The sequence below is a fragment of the Ambystoma mexicanum genome, chromosome 14, assembly GCF_040938575.1.
Source record: "Ambystoma mexicanum isolate Mex_15411 chromosome 14, UKY_AmexF1_1, whole genome shotgun sequence".
NCBI classification, from domain to species: Eukaryota; Metazoa; Chordata; class Amphibia; order Caudata; family Ambystomatidae; genus Ambystoma; species Ambystoma mexicanum.
Genome location: NC_090940.1, coordinates 146,064,064 through 146,084,562, shown reverse-complemented (window position 1 = coordinate 146,084,562; position 20,499 = coordinate 146,064,064). Strand labels below are relative to the sequence as shown.

Below are 20,499 nucleotides of genomic sequence, written 5' to 3'. Positions count from 1 at the left end.
CCAGATTATAGAGAATTTGTTGACATTATCATCAGGATCAGCAACTGGGGGGTTGGGAGGGGGAACTCAAGAGTTTCTGCCCCTGCACCTCCATATAACCATCCACAAGCGCTGACATGCCCATAGCATCAGTGTACCCAGGGGGTTCACAAGCAGATATGAAAGACGAGTTGAGAGCATTGCGGGAAAGTTTGGTCAGGTTAAATGAACCTGGAGACGTACCACCAGAAATAAGGATACTGGTGCAGAAAATAGGGCATTGGAAGTCAGGAGATTTTTTGGTTAGATTAAACCCTGGGGCAATAAGAAATGTTTGTGTCGTAAAAGATGATGGTAGAGGGTATAGATGGTTGTGGGACAAGAATTTGACCCAGCAAAGGAAAATGATAGGGAAGATCAAGGTGGCAGAAATAATGAAGAGGCAGGGGAAGAAAGAGATCGAGCAGAGGAGGCGGCGAGAAACCCATGTCTGCCACAAGAGGCAGGGGGAAGAGATAGATTGAGAAATCGATCAGATTTAATGATGGTAGTACAAGATCAGAAAAATACTAAAAAAGGGGTTGAAATCAAAATACATAAAGGAGTAGGGATAACGCAGTATGTGCCATGGCCTTAAATGGACAGGAATTATTTGATTAATCCCCCCTCCCCCCCTCCCCCCCTCCCAGCCTACAGCCGGAGCCAGTAAATGGATCTATGAATTCAAGAATCAAACAGCAGGGGTAGGCTTAGCACTGGGAGACCTTAAGTGTTTACTGGTCAGCATAGTTGGAGACCAGGCTAGGGACATATGGGTAAAGGCTGGGTACCCTGGGATAATTCTTGCAAATAACGAACATGATGGAGCAGCCTTTAATGAAGTAAGGGCAAGGGTATGGGATGCCTTTCGAAAGATGTACCCAGGCACTCCTGACTAACATTCTTTAATGCAGTGCACAACTGCTGAAGCCATGTTACCCGCTCCACACAAAGGCAGACTTTCACTTCTCCTGAAGTTTACGGCTCCAAAGTGCAAGTTGTAACTGAAAACTCCATGAACTAAAGGATAATTTAGCAGGATGTAGCGGTTTTGTCTTGGGAGACCTTTAAAGATGCAGTTATTTTGCTACGTGCTGCACAGCGCCCCCCCCAAGCGTTTACAAAGGTCATGCTAGGAGTGCATCTATTTCCCTCTTTGGAGGTTTGGCTTGTAGAAACTCCATCTTCATGCCTAAATTGGACCAGCTGTTGTCTAGTGTGCAACAATCTTATGACTTTGGATTTTCTTTGAATCAGAAAAAAAATCCCCATTTTGTGCAACTGAATGCAATTCTGGACATATCCTTTGGAATGTCATTTCCCCCTCGGGAGATAATTCTGGCCAGTCCGCGGGTAGTTCACCATTCCAAAACCACAGTTCACTATTTAACTCATGGTTCCTTCTACTTCTGAAACATATGACTCATTGCATCCACTGGGTTCCATTTCTCAGATTTAGAATGATGCCCCTGTAGGTGTATTTAGTGGTACGTTGGAATGAATTGCTTAGAGCCTTAATCCAAGAGATTGCTGTTGCCCTAGTAGAATCAGTGTTCTCTTCGTGGTTGATTCAGAAAGATGATTGGTTGAAAGGTTTTTGCTTGCTTGCCTTCAAAAGACATTCTCCCATTGCAAACATCCAGAGGTCAGCAATATGGGCCACTTCTTATGCTTCTACAAGTATTTTTCACTGGATGCTTCCTCTAGGAAAGGTGCTTCTTTTGGCTAGATGGTCCTGTGCACCCTCTTTCCTGGAGGCCCTGGTCCTGGCCTATACTGTCATTCCTGCATTCAACTTTTTGGTCTGTTCCATAAAGTTTTTAACCAATTGTGAAAGAGGGCAAGCAGGACAACCGAGAATGGAAAACATACCTTCATGGCGATTCCTGTACTTTTAGTTCTTGTATTCTTTTCCTCACAATGGCCTCCTGGCCACCCTCTCAGGTCATAAGCTTGGCTACAATCTTGCATCGGAAGAAACATGTAGAAGCTGTAAGGTGAAAGATGATGGCACAACGTTTGTGTGTGGCCTCAGTATGCTGAGCTATGGGTTCCAGGCACCAAAAAACTGACCACACGCTATTGAAGAATTCTTTCGGTTTTATCTGCCATGCGTGCATTCCCAAGCACTTGTGAGTGGGGGGGGGGGGGGGGGCAAGGACTAAGAGTGCTAAGTTCATAATGTTGTCTTTATTAACAGTATTTATTTCTCTGATTTTCTGTATTAATGGGTATACCTCGAAACTCCTAATTTTCAAGGAGTTTGAGCAGGTTCAGACCTCCAAAGCAGTTTGAAAAAATGTAGTCCAAGCTGATTCAAGATTAAAAAAAATTATGGAAAACAGCATGAAAAGTTAAGAGGCGGTAAAGACGAAGCAGTGCCATTTTTAAACCTAATTACCTGAAGGTTTCCTGTTTAGCATTTATCAAGAACAAAAATGCAATCTTTATGCAGTTTTGGGAAATTGTATGCAGGAAAAATATGCATACAGGTTGATCTTAGTCATTGACCAATTGCCAAACAAAACTCCTGTTTGTAATTGGACATGCACTCCCTATAAAAAAAAAATGAACTCTTCATATAGCGGGAAGTTTAGTAACAACCATTCAATACAACAAAAATATAAAGCAGGCAAACATTGAGACGTCTTGGAAAATAAATCATGTATATTCATCCTTAAATTAGAAATTAAACCTTAATTTGCACCACAACACTTGCCTGTACTAGGGCTATAGTTTTGTCAAGGAGTTTTTTAGTGTTTTTGTGTTTAATTTATGTTTATAAAACCGTTTCTAAAAATCAAAATGCCACAACTGTATTCAGTTAAAGCGGTCATGGAGCCTCTGCTGTTTAATTAGTACGTCTTTTATTAGTTAACAGAAATGGCTCATTCAATTAAAAGCTTAATTATGCAATCTCTCTTGCATAGGGTGGCTAGTGCGGCCTTATGATGGAATTATCTGGGCACTTGGCATATGTTGTTCGCTCCTGGAATGTGAGGCTTTGTCGTGCTCATGGTGACTGTAGCAGGGTTATGATGGCATTATTTGGACTGCATTTGGCATTGATGACAGCACTTGTAAGACCATACCTTAGATTGAAGGCTTATCAGTCTCAGTCATATAAAACAATTTATTGGGTGTTTATTTCTTTACTTGGGATTTCACGTCAGCTCCTTCGCATGACCATACCGGGCATGTGAAGGCATTATTGGGGCATTTGAGTTGCGCTTGACATATGATAACCAACACCTATTGGCTTTTCCAATGCTTGCTATATTTTGCTTGCGCTGTGATGTACATGCCATCACGAGATGCCCCAACCAATAACATGAGGCCCATTTGTTCCTTTGCAAATGTGTGAATGCTTTCCACTATAATTTTATCAGTGAATTAGAAAAGGAGGTTGGTCATGATCTTTATTTCTTTTGTAGCATGCAGCCCAGCAGTTCATGGACGTGGAAGCGGAGCTTTCCTCGGAAGGGGCAGACGATGTATCATCAGATGAAACCTTTGATTCGGCTGATGAAGAAGACTGCTCACTGATGGAGTTTCTGAATGACAATACAGAGCTCTCACAGGCTCTAAATGGTAAATTAGTTGAGACCTAGCCATAGATGTGTTCCCATTTCTTTTTATTGACATTTTAAGAAAAACATACCTTTGTCCCCAACAAAATTGCACCTGAAATGGATGATAAACGCCCCAATAATCCCTCATATTTAACCCACTTCTTATTCCATTATAATTAGTATACATCCTGATTGGTTCACTTGCAATGTGCATTGAGGTTGTACTTCTCCATTACAGTCCACAGAAGCATGATCTCTTGGGTAATCTACGCCAACCCCTTCATATAAATGAACTCGAGTAAAGCCTTCCTTGTGGAATGATAGTACTCTAACCCCCTGGGAGAGCCGCATGATGAGTCGAAGCGAGGAAACAAACAATAGCTTTACTACCCTATCACTTAAAATACACAAACCTCTTAGCTGCCTCAAGTTACATGTACAATCCGGAGCTTGGTGGGTTCCCAGGCCAAGGCATTAATCCTGCCTCTATCTTTGCCACTACGTTTCCAAGCTCATGCAAGCATCTTGGTTCCTCCATAGTTTCTTCACACAAGTCAGGAGGATTCTGCTCCCTTTCAAATGTATTTCCTTTTTAGGGTACAGGGCTCTGGATTTCTTAATGCTGAGCCTGCTCATTCTCGATAACAAGCATTGATCCCAATATCTCATCCTTGTTTAAGATCATCATGCTTCCTTCGGCTCGAAACTTCCCTGCTACATTGAGAAGGATTACACATTTTCTCTGTGCTGTTTGCAGCCGATCTTTGTTGTCATAGGAACAACGCTGAACTCGGCAATCCATTAGACAACCTCCAGGGACTCCACTTAACCCGACAGTTGAAGCATGGCTTCAAGTACACACACACTGTTAGAACTCCTGATGTCTACCCTCATCGGGGATCGATCTCGCTGTGAGTCAAACCAGGTCCTTCACTCTCCCCTGCCAGCAGCTTGGTTTTCATGCTTTTTGTGTGGGACTCTAGTGACTCCTTTTTGTAGGCTGTCAGTCCCATCTCGACCCTATTAAAGTGTTACTGTTGAGAACCTCCTGTTAGGGAACCATCCGCTTTGTGAGCCTGTCTGCTCAGTCCCAGTTTAGACCCATTCTCCTCAGAACTCCTATCTACAGTTGCACATTGGAGACCAATCTTATTTGAGGTTTGTTCATTAGGCATTTTCTAATGCATCTATAGCCCCAACTGGGTTTGAGATTTACCTTTGTCTCTTCCTGGTTTCACCACGACTTGCCCCATCCACGTGTATGCCATGTTTCAGAATGTAACCCTGTATACTGTTGCTCGGTTATACACACCTATAGTTTGCCCTCTAGCATTCTCACATTTTGGCATCCCCTTGGGCCAAATGGTAGATTCCTGCTCCCCAAGTGGATCCAAACCTTGTCACTGAAGGAGGGGAACTAAAGATTGCAGGGTTGCCAACACCTCAATTGTGTTGGTCCATCCAGCACGGCACATTCCTCTCTGCAAGTGTATAGGAGCAGGCTCAAGTGTGCATCCATTCTTGACCTGGACCACTCTTTGCTGCTGGGTGCTTCTTCCCAGTCCTCCTCAGTTGCAGAATGAGTTCCTGTGCTTTAACTCTAATTGTACAGTAAAGCACCTCAACTTACTCTAGAATATCGTCAGACTGCTTCCTATCCTTTTGCCAGCGCCCTAGCTCCAAATCCTCACGTTTGAAGCCCAAAGCTTGCAGAACTGCAGCCTTCCTTGTGCATTCCCGCCACACACAGCACGTTATTTCACATTGTCTTCACCTTGGTGAAACTGTGATAAACTTGCAATTATGGTTTTTTTATTTGTCGATATAAGACAAGGCTACCAGGCCTATCGTTATTGCTGATGAGGCTGGGCAAAGGAATACCTTTTAAGGATGTTTAAAAATAAAATCCTCCTTGTGCAAATGTCTAGATAGCAGTCGATGATAGCAGAAGTATTGATAACAATCTGTTATGTTTTGTTTTATATTCTAGCAATTTTATTTTCGATTCTGATATTTTGCAGATAAAGGGTGTATCGGCCACTTTTATTCCCTAAAAATTGACAAATTCCCCCATGAAATAAAAAATAGGGAGTAAAAATACTCTCAACAAAAATTAGAAAAAAAACAGTTTTCGGCTCCTGCTTTCACTCTCACGGCTCCTTGGACATGTTTGGACCAGTAATCCACGTAGTACCACAGGAAGAAACTGATATTTTAACTGCCTGATTGGAAGAAGTAAACATGTATCTTTTAATGTAAATGAATAGCTAGGTGCAAAGAAATAAATATTGCAAAATCATTTGTTTTTCAGTTAAAACATATTTTTACTCGCTTATAAAATACTCTCATTGGGAATTGGACTTCCGTTTTTACTCCCCAAAAAATTATTATTCTCCCAACTTTAAACGACAGGGAGTAAAATACCAGCACTTCCAAATCTTATCTGGAGCATTGTTTGCAGTGCTAGTCCACTGATTTAAGGACTATTTGTGTGGTCTTTTTGACCTGAAGTCCACTTCCAACAGAGATGTTGCCACAAATTCACCAGAGTACTCCCCCCACTGAAAGGGCATTGTTTTTAGATGAGTAAACAGGTTAAAACAACAAGTGGTATTTTGATCTATTCATGCTAACACATGTTTTATCTCTCTACCACAACAACCCATTGCCCTCATTTTAAAACACCTGAACCCACATACTTATCAATGTTTTTACACGTTCAACAAAGGGGAGGCAGGACTTTGTGATTCCTTCTCATGTAGTCTTGTACCACTCAGCCCTTAGGGTGGAGACAAGCTTTGTCTGGAGATAAAAAATATATTTTGGTTTCCCTTTAAATGCTTGGCCCTGCCAATGGTAAGGAGGATCTTCTGATCTGTACAATAATTATCACCAGTTTTTATTAAAGGAATAATGAAGATTGCCCAGACTGATAGCGCACGGTAGTCTTGATTCTGTTAAAGACAAGGAGGCGAGCATTATGCCTGTTCTTACTGCCCCAACAGCATTTCAACTTTAACACTTTTATACATCTTAAAACTTGAAAACACGTTTTTTGTATCCTCCAATCCCTTCTGTAGGTTAAAAACACAAAAAAGGGTAATATAGAGTTTTAAAACCACGAAAAATGTCTCTAGGAACTACCAATCCCCACAATCCATGGCATTTGAGTAGTCCTGGGCTGTCCAACTTGCCCAATCAGGCTCTGCCATTGCTTATAAGAGTGCCCCCCTCGCCAGTTCAATTCCTCTTTCTTAGGCAGCGAACGCCAATGTAACTGAACGCCAACATGAACCAACTGATTAACTTGAACAAATCCACTGCTCTGAAACTCCATTAACCCTACCTTGAAGAGCCGTCCGCTCAGACCTCAATAGTGATGATCTTCTTCAACAGTGCTTAGGTCGCCTTCTGCTCATCTCTTGCAAGAAATGGAGAGGCCTTCATAAAGGGTGGGTCATGCGTATACATAACTCATCAATACAGTTCAATAAACAACCCCGTATGCATCTGTGTGGGATATAATGCTCGCCTCCTTGTCTTTAATAGAATCAAGACTACCTTGCTCTATCAACTGGGACAATCTTCATTCTATGTCTAGACAGGAGGCGAGCATTATGCTTGTTCAAAGTGGTCTATCACTTTATGAAAGAGGCTTGAAATAAAAGGTCTTAATTGTTGATTCGTTAGACCAATCAGATGACTTCATGATATCCTGCAAAGGTATACCAGCAAAAAAGCTCTAGATCCCAACGCGCCTCTCGCTGAATGCGCGCCATATTGGGATAGGTCAATCCCTGCCCAGTGCATCACCTCTCTAACCCATCTTGCAAAGGTGGCTGTCGCTACTGCGTGAAACGGCTTCCTACGTGCCATTAACAACTGGGTAACTCCCCTCGGCCTCACTTCTGCTTTGGCCCTCTCATAGTCTTTAATACATTGCGCTATGCAAAGCTTGGTAGCTGGGAAGTATGGGTAAGAAATAATCAGCAAATCACATTAAGTCCTGTTTGCCACGTTAAAGTGCACGCCCTCTGGATAGAAGATCTTTATATCAATTTCCAGAGCTTTCACATCCAACACTCTACAAGCAATTCGGCATAGCAGCATGGCCAGCTTTCCAGATAGCTGTGAACATAAGTCCCTATTGTCTGGGCAGGCTAAAAATAGCTGGAAAACTGCTTGCACGTCCCAGAGCACTGAATACTTAGGTTCTGGAGGTTTACGCATCTTCATTCCCTTTAGCAGTCGCATCACTGCTGGGTGTTCGCCAATCGGCCTACCCTCTATCCTATTGTGACCTGCCAAAATGGCTGACCTGTAAACGCCTATCGTCCTGTAGGTACAACCTTCTCTGAACCTTTCAGCTAAAAAATTAAGAATGTGCACTAAAGGGGCAGGAACGGGATTAACACTGAAGATTGTGCTGTAGACAACCCAGCGCTTCCAAGCGGCACCATAGCTCCTGATAGTGGACAGCACCCAGGAGTCCCTAATAAAGTCGGCAGAGAGTTGCGAAATGCCTGGCAGGTGCCATCTCTGCCTGAAACTCTACATGTCATCAGGCATAGGGTGCCCTCCTGAACTAACTGGTGAAGCTGCCTGCTCGGGCCCTGAAGGATGAACTTCCTGTGAGGAAGGACTCTCGGGAAATCCGAGGAAAGTTCCATCACTACTGGAAACCACGGCTGGGACTTCCATATTGGAACTATGAGCACTATTTCTGCCTGGTCCCTGCGCTAGAACTCTCGTCAACATGACGAACAGTGGGAACACATAGTGGACTGCCCCCGTCCACTGCTGTAAGAACGCATCCGTCCCTGCCGCCTACAGGTCTATCCTCCAACTGAAGAACCTGGGGGTTTGGATGTTGATTCAGGATGCGAACATGTCAGTGTCTATGGGCACTCTTATGTCCTGAATCTGCGCAAAGTAGTCTGGGAGTAGTCTCCAGTCACTGGAGTCTACTAGATATCGAGAATTCCAGTCTACTACCAAATTCTGAGCTCCTGGCAAATATTCCGCTGACACTGAAATCTGCTGCTGCAAACAGTGATACCAAAAATCTTTCGCCTATTCCGCCATCATCTTGGAAGAGGTCCCTCCTAGTTTGTTTATATAGCATATGGCTGAGATATTGTCCATCTTGAGAAGGACGCAGCAATTGGCCCGATCTCTAGTAAATGCTTGCACTGCGAAGGACCTTGCCAGCAGTTCCAGACAATTTATGTGTAGGCGGAGCTCCTCCTCTGACCACTTTCCCCCTGCTTGTAAATCCCTGCATTGATCTAGGGTGACAAACTGATGGTAGCCTAAAACACCTCTGAGGTGTCGGATCTTCAACCTCTGAAGAGCTCTGTAGTGAAGCAGCCCCGGAAATATTGCTTGGATGGAGGCTGCAAGGAGACCTACTATCCCAGCTAGATTGCAAAGCGAAATAATCTTCTTTGCTATTACTGTTCTCAGTTCTTTCTTTATGGTTTTTATTTTCTGGGGTGGTAACTCCAGGGTGGCCTTTTTGGTATCTATCACAAACCCTAGGAATTCTATCCTCTGTACAGGTCGAAGGTCCGACGTCTCTGAGTTTATGATGAAGCTGAGGGAGGAAACTAGATTGCACACCCACGTAGCTTGTTCCCACAGATGGGCAGCACTTTGTCCTAAAATGAGAATATAATCTCGATAGATGATTATCCTGATACCTCTCTGTAGAATGGCGGCCGCTACTGGGCGCATAATCTTGGTGAAGGCCCATGGTGCGGACGCTAACCAGAATTGGAGGCATGTGAACCTCCAAGTCTTTGCACCCCACCTGAAACTGCAGTATTTTTGGATATCTAACGCTATTGGAATTGTTAGATATGCATCTTTGAGGTCTAGCCGGACCAGCCAGTCCCCTGTCTTGAGTAGGTCTCAAAGGTGTATTCCCTCCATCTTGAAATGACGGTATGTAATCCATTCGTTTAGACTCTTCAAATTTATCACTGGCCTGACTTTCTCCCCCCTGTGAACTAGAAAAAAGTTGCTGAGGAAACCTTGGTCATCCTGCACTTCTCGCTCTATAGCACCTTTGTTCGCTAGACTGCGCAATTCGCTGAAGAGCAGTTCCTGCTACTCTTGATGCATGTCCATCATAGCTGGCTCTAGCGCCTGAAAGGGGCTGCCTACAAACTCTATCCGTAAGCCTGTCACCGCCTGCAACACCCATGCGTCACTGTATAATTCACGCCATGCATGCAAAAACCAGAGCGTCGTTGCCCCCCACGCTTGTGATCTGCGCTATCAGGGTACTCATCGCCTGGTGTACTCTGCTGCCTGTAGGCTCCTCTCCCCCTCTTGTTCCTGGGGAAACGGGCTCTAGCTGGGAAAAAGCTATCTTGTTGACGGTTCTCCCAGTATTGGGCCCTGGGCCCTTGCGGTATCCTGTGTGCGCCAAAGCGACCGGAAGCCCGACCCTTCTGCTGTCTGGCCCCGGTGAAAACCTTTTCGAGGGCGGAGTATGTCCCGACAAATTGCCCCATCTCTTTGGCAAATGCATCTCCAAACAAGAGGCCTTTGACGCCCTCTCTGGCCTCGTATGAGGCCAGGCCGCTGGGTTTAGTGTCTATTTTCAATAGCACGCCCCTAAGCCTATCTGATGGCGGGGTACAATTTGCGTTGCCCGAAAGACGCACCGCTCGTTGCGCCCAACTTCCTAGGGCTCGCTGGTCTACTGGCGTGTTGGTGTCTATGGCCCTCTCGGCCAGATCCATAATTGTTGCGACGCTCGGTCCACCCCTTTTCTGACATCTTTCGATGCTTTCGTGACAAAGGTCACCATCTTGGGATCCAAGTCTGTGGTGCCAGTCACTTTGCCCGGCAATTCAGGACTTGGGCATTCTACCCTCATCTTCGTTCATATTTCTCTGTCTAGTGGCTTTATAACATGATGCGTCATATATTGCGCCACTCTGGGCAATGGCACCCAGTCTGTTGATCTAGGATGCCTTATTACCTCTGGGTCGAACAGGTTATGCAGACCCTCTTCCTCTGGAGGCTCATTAGAGGTATTGGGTCGATGATGGGATTCTTCCTCTTCCCCCCTTCATCCTCTGGGGAATAACCTCCATCCTCTTCATCAACATTATTTTCCACCCCTGGGGAAGAGGGTCGAGAGCCTGGCACTGTCCCCCCCCTTTAGAAACGCCTCCTTCAGCCTGCTTACCGGGTCGACTGGCTTTTGGGGTCTCAAGTCTACCCCTTCAAGATGGTCTGGGTGCATCAAAGAGTTTTTACCCTTCCGGGCCTTTTTACCGCCCTGTTGTTCAACCCCTACTTCGGGGTGTCTTTCTGAGCTCCCCTCTCCTGGGCTTAGCACCCTCTTCTGAACTTCTTCTGTTCTGCCTTTTGCTTGTTGAGCATGGCTTCTAATTGGTCCAGTCTTTGGGTTTGGGCAATACCCCTTCTGACACTGCTTGTCAATGAGTCCCCTAATACTCTTTTGAAGCTAAGGGAGAGGTCATCCCCCCTCTCCTGTGGGCTCCTCTACCCACTCCTCTGAGCTCCACTCAGGGGATGTGCTCTTAGAATCTCTGGGCTGGTAATGTGCCATACTGTAATGCTCAAACATGCGAGCAGCAAGGGAGCTCCAGCTGAATCTTCGTTTGCTCACTAGGAGACACTTGCAGCGAGCCACGCGCTTATTCTGTATTTCAAAATGAAACCCTTTTTTTAAATTTATTTTTTATTTGTACCCTTACGCCGTCAAGGTAGCTCATACTGTTGAAGTGACTGGCTTCCCCTGAGGCACGGTGCGTGCGGGGAGCGACCGTTGCTGCAATCCACTCCCGCGGGTCCTAGTGCCCCGCTGGGAAGCTGCGAGCCTTTCGGAGTTTCATGCTCTGGCTTGCTGACAGAAGAAAGGAGGAGGGGCCGGCTGCCTCACGCTAGCGCGATCGCCCACGGCTCCTGCCCCGACCTCCTGAGGAGATAGTGAAAGAAAAGAAATGCTGCGTCTAATCCTCCCGTGCGGTTGACACGGTGCCCGATAGAAAAGTATGTACTATACACGATAAAGTTTCTTCTACGAGGCGCGCGCGCCGTAGCTGCTTCGCCAATTGTTTCATACGCTACTACTTATTTCCTGTACAACGGCAATCAATATCATAATTCTATGACGGGTGTATGCATTTCTCACACGCATATATCTGTTTTAGTTACAACCCAACATACAATTTGCAATAATATGGATTGTACTTCTCTCATGGGGCAGCAACAAAGAAAGAGGAATTGAACTGGCGAGGAGGACACTCTTATAGGCAATGGTAGAGCCTGATTGGGCAAGTTGGACAGCCCAGCACTACTCAAATCCCATGGATTGTGGGGATTGGTAGCTCCTAGAGACGAGTTTTGTGGTTTTAAAACTCTATTACCCCTTTTTGTGTTTTTAACCTCCAGAAGGGATTGGAGGAAACAAAAAAATGTATTTTCAAGTTTTAAGAAGGTTTAAAAATGTGTTTAAGTTGAAAAGCGGTTGGGGCAGTAATAAAGAAGAATAAACATAATGATTGCCTCCTGTCTCGACATAGAATTAGAAGTCTTGCTCAGACTTAGTATAAAGTCTACATATGTTAACTTACATGGGACTGAGAACCCATTCTAGAAGTGTACCTCCAGGTCTCAGCCATAGTGCAAAGCACTGAGTTTTCAGATTTTCAGTGAAAAGCTTGCATTTTTGCTCCACATTACAATCCTACTTGCAAATTAGTTAACGTATTTATAAACAAACAATAAAGATGTAATGCACACACTCCAACCATCAATACAATGCTGTATTTAATACTTTTTTGCTGGTTGAAAATTGCAATGATCTCTACATCACACCGACGATCCCCACTGAGTGTGAACTCACTGTGAAATATATGCAGAAAATATATGTATTGGGCTGACAGTTATGTATACAGTAGCACTGCCCTACATTTACATTAACAATATGCGGAGCAAAAATGTAAGCATTTAATTTAACTGATACATGCATACCCTCATTGTGCTTCGTTCTGTGACTCTCAAGAGGTGAACTTCCAGGAATCGCTGCTAGGTGGCACTGTGATCTATGGCTTATTCACTGAAATAGCCTACTCTGCCTTCAATTTACAGGATAGATGGGTGTATTCTTGCATTTCTTAAACGGACCCTAATATTGATGGTTTTTGGTTAGTCTGCTTTCAGGAACTTGACCTTGTCTGGCAGTGAAGGCACATGATCTGAAAGGGGAAGACAATTCCTTTCTACCTGTTTGAACTAGCAACATTTTCACAACTCCCAAGAGGTTTCAAACCACAAGTCCGACCTTATTAGATGAGTGTTTAAAAATGACAAATGCATTTTTCTTTCGAGAGAACTGCACTAAAGCTTTATGGATCCATCAACAAGGATTTAATAGAGCCTATGTCTGCTTAGCATGTACTCATCCACTACAGCATGACTGAGAACAGCTATGGCTTGCAATACAAAAGAATGTCTCAGATCCATGTAGGTCTCATAGCTCAGAACATATATTAAGATAGTTTTCTAGAATCTGGCCTTGTGGACAGATTTAGGAGGCCACCCCAGTTATAGTGAAGAGGGTAAACCCTGAGAGGTTAGCCAAAACCCAATCAAGGTAGCAAAGGAGAGCAGTCCATGCTATTCTCAAGAGAGCGTGGGTGGTTCATGGTTCCACAATGAGTCCACACAGTGAAGCACACAATATTTCAATTTAGACAGGTAAGTACAAAAATACTATATTTATTCCAGGCCCAAAACACACACTACGAAATGAAACCAGTCGGTGATAATATTGCACAGCACTCAATTATAAATGTATATTCAGATAGGGTCTTATGAATGCATTCGCTAACTTATTCAACAAAAGAAGGTAAGTGATGCAGTCGGATGGAACCAAGTCACACGATATGTTCCCTAACATCAGAAGTCCAATCGCTATGAAGAGTGTGGCCTTGTACTCAAATGTCATAAAGCATCTCCCCAGAAAGTATCTTAAGTAGGTACGGTTCTTGTGTTGGTGAGTGATCCAGAGAAGATAAGCACCAAAGTTACTGGTAGGCAACATTTTGCTTCTCAATTTCAGGTACAGCTGCTTTTAGACATGATTGTTTGGAATAACCACATTTTATTCTAAGGCTTATTCTAAGGAGAACAATGGAGGCGGGGGGGAATGCTATGCGTTTAACTATCACCCTAACTTCAATTGTCGCAGATGACTAGGTGGGTCGACTGGTGGTTGCTGGATGTAGGATTTCCCACTGTTGGCTCCGGTGAGAGGTGCCCAGGAGTTGCTGTGCAAGGATTCTCGGGTCAGTTCCAGGAGCAGAGTACAACCCTTGGTTGGAAATGCAGAAGGGCACTGATGCAGACCTCTTCAAGACACTTCACCAGATGGGGGAACGCGAATTCCACGAAATGCCAGCGCACACAGGCAACAGCAGGCATCCTTCCAGTCGCAGTTGAAGACCTTCCAGAGCAGGATCCCTTGAAGCTGGGAGGATGACATTTGTCAGGAAGGGGACTTATACCACCAGCTGCCGACTACTGAAGTTCTGGCGATGAACGTGGAATGGTGACAGTTCTAGCTCGGTAGCCCATTGGAGAGCTGGTCAGTCCACCGGATGGTCCAACGACACTTCTGAAGGCTCAGGACAGCTGCATTCTGGAACACGTCTAGACTGGTTGGTCTCAGCAGTCCAAGGGTTAAAGCACCTCTCAAGGCCTTTGCCGATCAGGTAGTCCTGCAGGGCTTCACCGGGCCAAAAGCATGAAGGGGATGTTGAGCCTCTTCAGGAGTCATCCACGGATCTTCAGTCAACTGCTTTTCTACACAGGATACTTGGCTCCAACACTGATCTCACTAAATGATCTGATATGATATGGCATTTATAATGCGCCTATACACAAGTGTTTCAAGGGGTGACAAGGCAAGGGACGGGGAACAGAGGGAAGACAGACAACAATCCTACTAGGCCAAGTGTAATTCAGATTGCGCAAGTGCACGGGAGGGGGAAGTGGGAAAGTGTTGGGGGGAAGGGGAGGGGACAATGCAGTACATAAATAGAATAAATAACAGTAAGTACGGCCAGCAGGTGGCAAGTGCAGGGGTAAGTGCAGATAAGAGGTTTCAAGTGCTGGTAGTCGGACTGTAGGGATACAGAACAAGTCTCCAAGTGCAGGGGTTGCCAGGAAGGCAGTGTAGGTGTGCGACTGGCGGGGTAGGGGACCATGGCCAGAGATCAGAAGGTGGCCAGGTAACCAGTGCAGTTTCAGTTTCGGTCAGAAAGTCAGCAGGGGAGAGGAGGAGAAAAAGCATAGGAAGGTTTTGAGGTGCTTCTGGAACAGGAGATGGTTCTCAAGTTTCAGGGATGCTGTTCCAGAGGGAGGACCCAGCCGAGGAAAGAGATCTACCCCCAACTCGTTGCTTGGAGAAGCAACTGACTCTGAGGGAGTTGGAGGCAGATGAGCGCAGGGCTTGAGAAGGAAGATATTTAGGAAGAGTGATTTTAAGGTAATGAGGGCCCAGGCCCCAGAAGGCCATGTGGACAATGCAGAGGGTTTTGAACTTAATCCTCGCAGCGAATGGGAGCCAGTGTAGAGATTTCAGTCCTGGAGAGATACAATCCCTGAGCTTGAGTCCAAGGCCAAGTCTCGCAGTCCTGTTCTGGATGAGTTGCAGAGGGTGGAGATTAGAGGCAGGCAGATTTAGAAAGAGGCCGTTGCAATAGTCCAGCCTAGAGAGAACCAGAGCTCTGGAGAAAGTGAGCTTCTGGAGGAAGGTGAGGAAAGGAAGATTCTCCAGCATGGGGTCTGGCATGGATTCACATGCTCAGGAATATTCCCCGTCGTCAGGCTGGGAATCCTTGGTAAAGAAAAAAATCAGTATCAGTTTCGTTTCTGATCTGTCTTTCTTAGTAGTAACCAATCGCTGGTCTCTGGGTCATATTGCCCCCAGCCAATGACTGCCCTATCCCTAAGCCCCGCCCCTGGCAGCCATCCTCAGATTTTTACCGCACATTCAAGTTTTGGGAGTACTCGTGCTTTAGCGCTCGAGCTTTTACTGCGTTTGCGATTTTTCAAAGAGTTTAATCTCATTTTTTTCGGTCAATCGAGCATCACGCTCCACCGTTTCTATTTACGATCAATGGGGACCCGTTTAGGAATTTTCTACGCCCCTCAAGGGCGAAGTTCCGTCGAGCTATGCTTCTTGGAGGATTCCAGAAGATCTGAGGCCTACCTCGTAGACATGGCCCAGGACAAGGGAAGCTCGACACCCGGATCCAAGCTGTTAAGGAACTGCCCTGGATGCGGATTACAGAATGTTTTCAAGGAGGACGAGCATTCGAGATGTCTCTACTGCCTTCATGAAGACAAAACGCACGTGGAGAAGGACTGTGCGTTTTGCAGGAACATGTCGGAACAGACCATGAAGGATCGGCGTATCCGCCTCGCCAACTGGCTGGAAGGAAAGAGCCCAGCAGGTGAGAAGAAGAAGAGGTCCGAGCGGTCTTCTAAGTCCTTTGAGGGTGCTCCGGTCACAGGGGCCCAACAGAAGGCAAAGCACCACGAGTCTGCGGGCACCGGTCGGGCTCCTTGGCTGCCAGGCAGGGCGCGCTTTCACCATCAACCACGAGCCAACGCTCTGGCTCAGGGATGAGAAAATCCGAGAACCCGGGTAAGCTTCTGGTGAAGCCCCGGTCGATCTTGAAGACAGCCGAGGGGGAGCGAGGCGGTGACCCTCCCCCCAAGGTGAAGGCCTCAAGCGCACCCAAGGTGGTGAAGGCCTTGATTCACCCGGCAAAGGCCTCTATCGAGGGAGTGGATGAGAAAATCCGAGAACCCGGATAAGCTTCTGGAGAAGCCCCGGTCGATCTTGAAGACAGCCGAGGGGGAGCGAGGCGGTGACCCTCCCCCCAAGGTGAAGGCCTCAAGCGCACTCAAGGTGGTGATGGCCTTGATTCACCCGGCAAAGGCCTCTATCGAGGGAGTCGTGGCGGCCCTGGCGAAGCCTGTGGAGGCTACACCAGTAGAGGCGACCTCAGGACCCAGAGTTTCCCTGCCACCACGGAGGGAATCCTCTTTTCAGCCCATCGATAAGACCCCCGTGAAGACCCCGGTGGAAAAAGAGGGGGGGGCGGTGGCCATTACGGACACGGATACAGCCTCTGAGGAGGAGCTGGTTGAAGTCGTGAAAGGCCTCAACAGGAGGTTCAAGGAGATCTGATCCTACGGGAGGGACACAGAGGAGGCGGACGAAGAGAGCGAGGGTGGCGCCGACGAGGCTCCTGTAGAGGAGGAGCAACCATCGTGCCCGTAGAAACCAGTGCCGGAGCCTCAGGACAACTCGGTGGCCATTTTGATGGCAATCCAAACCTTATGCACAGAGATAAGGACAAGATTGCCCCTCACCCCAACAGACGACCCAGCAGAACCGGGCCCGTCGGGAAGCCCTCCAAACAAGCGGAGGAGAGTTCATCCCCCTCGCCTTTCCAGCCCTTGTGGCCCGCTCAGCCTTCATCTCCTTCCCCTTATCCTAGGGACGACACGGGAACGGATACGGCCACGACGGGGACGGATGACGACGGTGGTGATGACGGGATGGGCCTTCTATCACCACCCCCTCGGGCCTCCCCGCCTGACAAAATTGGCTCCTTCCACGCCATGATTGCCAGGGCATCCAAGCTTTTTCAGCTCTGCCCAGAGGAACAGAAGAAGGAAGGTTTCCTCTATCAGCGGCGCAATGCCAAGAGGCAGACGGTCCTTGCTGTACCATTAATTGACGATATCTGGGAGGAGGGACTTGCTCTCCTGAAGAACCCATCCATGACGCCTGCCAAGAGGAATCGGTACAAGACATAGTACCGGGTCCCTCATTCCGCCCCTTTGTGCCTTAGGGCACAGCCGACCGCGGATTCGGTCGTCTCGGCGGCAGCCAAGAAGGCGGCGGTGGGGGCATCATCCTCAACATCGACCTCCCCACCTGACGGCGAGGGAAAGAAACTGGACGCCATGGGACGACGAGTCATCTCGTCTGTGGTGACGACAATTAAGGCGGCCAACGCCCTAGCGATTGTGGCCCGCTACGACAGGGAGCTGTGGTACAAGATCGCTCCCCTGCTGGACTTCCCACCGGACGACAAGAGGTCGGAGGCCCTGGAGATCCTAGAGGAAGGTGAGGTGGCGGTGGCCACGGATATCGCTGACACCGAATTCCGCCAGTTGGGTAACGATGTTTGCCTTCGACGGCGGGGATGGCTCAAGGCAACTGATTTCCACCAGGACGTGCAAACCAGAGTTTTGGACATGCCCTTCGACGGGAACAACCTGTTTGGAAAAACAGTGGATGAGTCACTTCAGGCCATCAACGACGGCCACCCTTTCGGAACGCCAGAGGCAGACAGGGTGCCTCAAAGGGATCCGGCGGCGGCTCCTCGACGTACATCCAGGTGGCCCGCTCCTCGTCGCATGAGGCCTAGAAAGGACGCGGCCAGTCAGGAGGACCTCATTGCGGTCGCCAAGGAGGCCAAGGCGGCAAGGCCGCCTCCAAGCAGGACTGAACCGGCCGTAGTGTCGGACCCCCACCGGAGCACCCCGGTGGGAGGCCGGCTGGCGAAAGTTTGTCAGTGTGTGAGAGTCCATCTCGACCGACCGTTGGGTGCTGGATGCCCTGGCCCACGGGCACACTCTCGAATTTCAAACAAAGTGCCCCCGCATTCCTCACGTGGCTAGGAAGGAAAATCACGTCCCTCAACTGCTGTTAGAAGTAAGGGCGATGCTCAAGAAGGGTGCCATCGAGCTTGTCCCGAAGAGGCTCCTGGGCTCCAGAGTATACTAAAGGTACTTCCTCGTTAGAAAGAAGACAGGTGGATGGCGCCCCATCCTGGACCTGCGGCGGCTAAACAAGTACATCAAGGCACAAAAGTTCAGGATGGTCACCCTCCAGCACGTGCTGCGACAGCTGGAGGAGGGCGACTTCCTATCGTCGCTGGACATGCAGGATGCTTACTGTCATGATCTCTGCTTCCAAAAGGTCAGGGTTTTCCCAACTCCCTTGGAAGCAGATCCATAACCCAGGTTCCGAGTGCCAACCAGTCCCAATTGGGACCTTTTGGACCCAGTCCTGGCGCCAGTGGCACCAGGCTCATAAATATGCCCAGTGCCAGCGCTGGAAGCGCCGGGCTCATAATGCTTGGGTGGACTTACCTTCAGCAGACCATGCTGCTTACTTGCCTGCCAGTTGAGCCTCTGATCCTCTTCTGTTTGGAACTACTTTTCCTGTTGGGTGGGGCTGGAGCCACTCCCTAGATTCAGAACACTGGAACTCTTCTGGAAGGCAGGAACTCTTTTCTTACCAGGAACTCTTTTCTTACTTAGGCGTGGCTGTGGAAGGAGACACCTAAGCACTACAGGAGGCTATTTAAACCACACCCGGTGGATGAATCTTGCTTTGCGTTATTCTGCAACCTCTGCAGCAGAACGCTCATCGTGTCTTCTGCATCCGGTCCTGGGCCTAAGGAAAAAGGCTTACCATCCTGAATCCAGTCTTCAGCAACACCTATAAAGACAAGAAAGAACAGGTTAGCATTCCGGCATCTGAAAGGCAAAGGCTTACCATCCTGAATCCAGTCTTCAGCAACACCTATAAAGACAAGAAAGAACAGGTTAGCATTCCGGCATCTGAAAGGCAAAGGCTTACCAACTCTTCGCACGCTCCGGAGGCCTTCGGCGCTGCATCCCGCATCTGAAAGACAAAACAAGGTGCGTTTAAAGACATTGGGGAACTTTAATACTCACGTGCCATTACTCCTTTCCACATCTAATCCAGTGGGTATTCCGGCACCCTGCAGCCGCTCCGAACTCGTACCTGCAAAATAAAAAGACAGTTAGAGCGCATAGTGAAGCAGGCAACAAGCGCTTACTTACGTGCTTCCAGGCGCTTCTATTCATCACACAGGCTCCATCTTCAACTCACTTCAGCCCGTCATCCGCCATCGCCGGAACCCTGCAAAACAAGAGACATCATTACTAAAGACTTTAAAGACATTTGAATGACTCGAAACTTACCGTTCGTGCAGTAAACGACGGACAGCAGTCCTCTGAAGTCAAGAGGCCTGCGCTACCTATCCAGTGAAGAAACTGGTTACAGCACCCTGCCCCGAGGCAGATGGAGAGCTCGGCATTCACTTACCTAAGACATCTTACTCTACACGTCAGGCATACAGTGCACAGAGGTCCAGCCCAAAGAGCCAACCGGGTGCTACACATCACCTTTGAAGATACGGTAGTCGCCCAGTCAAGACCGGCGCCTCTGCGACAATCAGGTGAGCGTTACAGAACGCAAAGCCTACCGCAAAACTCTCGCCCAGGCGCTATGGAAACCTCGGATACTGACCCCCTAGCCCGGTTACTTGGGGAACTAAGGGCAGAAGTGCATGCAGCTCATCAGGAAACGAATGCTCTAAGAAGGGAACTAATTATTTCCAAGGAGAGAACAGACAATCTTGCTAGACAAGTGCTACAGTCACAAGCCGGACAGACCCCGTTACCCGCATCAGGGGCAAATCTTCCTTCAACATCCTCTATGAATCCAGTGCAGATCAACCTACCTGGGAATGTACCTCTGGCTCCGCCCGAACGATTTTCTGGTGACCCAAAGAGGTTTGCAGTATTTATCAATCAGTGCCGGTTGCACTTCTTATGCCGGCCAGCAGCCTTTCCAACTGATCAAGCAAAAGTAGCTTTTGCACTTTCGTACCTTAGTGGCAATGCGGCAGACTGGTCGATCCCTCTAGTTAATCAAGATGATCCGGTTCTCCATGATTTTCAAGCCTTTCAGCTTAGTATGGAAAAACTGTTCGCAAGACATTCACAGGGGCAGGCCTTG

General features: G+C 47.5%; 1 protein-coding gene across 2 annotated transcripts in view; it reads left to right on the top strand.

Annotated features, from left to right (window-relative positions):
- FANCM (FA complementation group M) overlaps positions 1-20,499 on the top strand; it is a 1,896,264-nt gene that overhangs the window by 1,757,282 nt on the left and 118,483 nt on the right. For both annotated transcript variants that reach the window (XM_069638749.1, XM_069638750.1), the window contains one exon: positions 3,453-3,609. In XM_069638749.1, coding sequence (XP_069494850.1) covers positions 3,453-3,609 — 157 coding nt within the window. The remainder of the gene's footprint in view (positions 1-3,452; positions 3,610-20,499) is intronic.